This window comes from Anarrhichthys ocellatus, unplaced genomic scaffold, assembly GCF_004355925.1.
Source record: "Anarrhichthys ocellatus isolate YVR2014 unplaced genomic scaffold, GSC_Weel_1.0 scaffold3217, whole genome shotgun sequence".
Classification (NCBI taxonomy): domain Eukaryota; kingdom Metazoa; phylum Chordata; class Actinopteri; order Perciformes; family Anarhichadidae; genus Anarrhichthys; species Anarrhichthys ocellatus.
The window spans coordinates 4147-5535 of record NW_022283191.1 but is presented as its reverse complement, the minus strand read 5'-3'; the positions used below and the strand labels follow the sequence as shown (position 1 = coordinate 5535).

Here is a 1389-nt window from a genome sequence, read left to right as displayed (position 1 = left end):
TGTGTGTTCTAGGAAGCCACAGAGGGCAGAGGCATCGATGTGATAGTAGAGATGCTGTCAAATGTCAACCTCAGTAAAGACCTCCACATGTTGGCCTTGGGAGGACGTGTTACGGTCAGTAGGACTGCAGTCCAGTGCTATTTATCAGTCTTAATAGCTTGGTGTGAGCTGTCTCGTAGAGACACCAAAATAATCCAGATTGATGAATAGCACTACAGGTAAGAGGGGAAATTAGTATTTTCGATTTTGGGCTGAACTGTCCCTTTAAGAGTAGCACAAAAATGCAGAGAGACAATGCTTAAGATAAGAGAAGGGGCGGGGTTGACCCTGTTGCAACGGATTACATCGTGTTTTATGAATACTATGTCTACACTGATTGGTTCACAGTAGCAGTGAATGACAAATGAAATATTCATCAGTATACAGGGGCAGCGAGGAACAATCTAGATTACATTTGTTCAAATTTTGACTCTGGAGTCCTCTAGACTTCCTCCAACTTCTCTCGGGGAGCTGAGGAGCTACTTTTAGCGCTGCAATGCCTCGTGAATTACTCTTAGACCAAAAAGTTAGGACTGACACAACCTTTATTTTTCCACCAGTTAGGAGTTACTTTTAGCCAGACGGTGGTTTGTGAGTACGACCCCTAGACTTCTATAGCTCTGTAGCTAGGCCCTATTACCCAGAGTAGAAGCTGTATCCCAGTGTAGCTCGTTCCTGTGCCTTACTTCATACGCGCTTATCTCTCTCCTTCATTGTAGATCATTGGCTGCAGAGGCTCCATAGAGATCGACCCCAGAGACACCATGGCTAAGGAGAGCAGCATCATGGGAGTGACCCTTTCCTTCGCTACATCGGTACGAAGTAGTGGCATCACACAAGTCATCCTGATACAATGTTTAAATAAATGTTCGTATGTTTCCTCCCTCCCTCCCTCCTCTCGCAGGAGGAGAACAAGGAGTGTGCGGCGCTGTTCTACGCGGGGATGGAAGCTGGTTGGCTGCGTCCGGTCGTCGGCTCCCAGTACCCGCTCACCAAGGCCGCCCAGGCCCACCATGATATCATTGAGTGTCCCGGGGCTGCTGGGAAGACAGTCCTGGTCGTGGGATGATGTGATCATAGCACAGGTTTTGGCTGTTAATAATAAGGAAAAAAGTCAAGAACTTAAATGAAATAAATGTATAAAAAAAGAGACATTTTTGGAATCATTTTGTGGTCCTGATAAACAAGATTGGTATTTGGGAAAAAGGAAGTAACAGAAAGGACTAAAGTTAAAAGCTCGTATCTGAGAGGAGTTAAACATGACATCTGTGCCTCTCAGGTGACAGCGGTCTCTACTGAGCATGCTCCAGAGAGGGCCAGGTAACTTAAGCTAGACACACACAGTATCTG

General features: G+C 45.9%; 1 protein-coding gene across 1 annotated transcript in view; it reads left to right on the top strand.

The window, feature by feature from the left end:
- The window catches only part of LOC116378820 (quinone oxidoreductase-like), a 1580-nt gene extending 393 nt beyond the window's left edge, over positions 1 to 1187 (top strand). Inside the window, exons 2-4 of the mRNA XM_031840732.1 lie at positions 13 to 114; positions 759 to 854; positions 944 to 1187. Of these exons, the coding sequence (XP_031696592.1) occupies positions 13 to 114; positions 759 to 854; positions 944 to 1108 (363 nt within the window). The 3' untranslated portion in view covers positions 1109 to 1187. The remainder of the gene's footprint in view (positions 1 to 12; positions 115 to 758; positions 855 to 943) is intronic.
- The last annotated feature ends 202 nt before the right edge of the window (positions 1188 to 1389 follow it).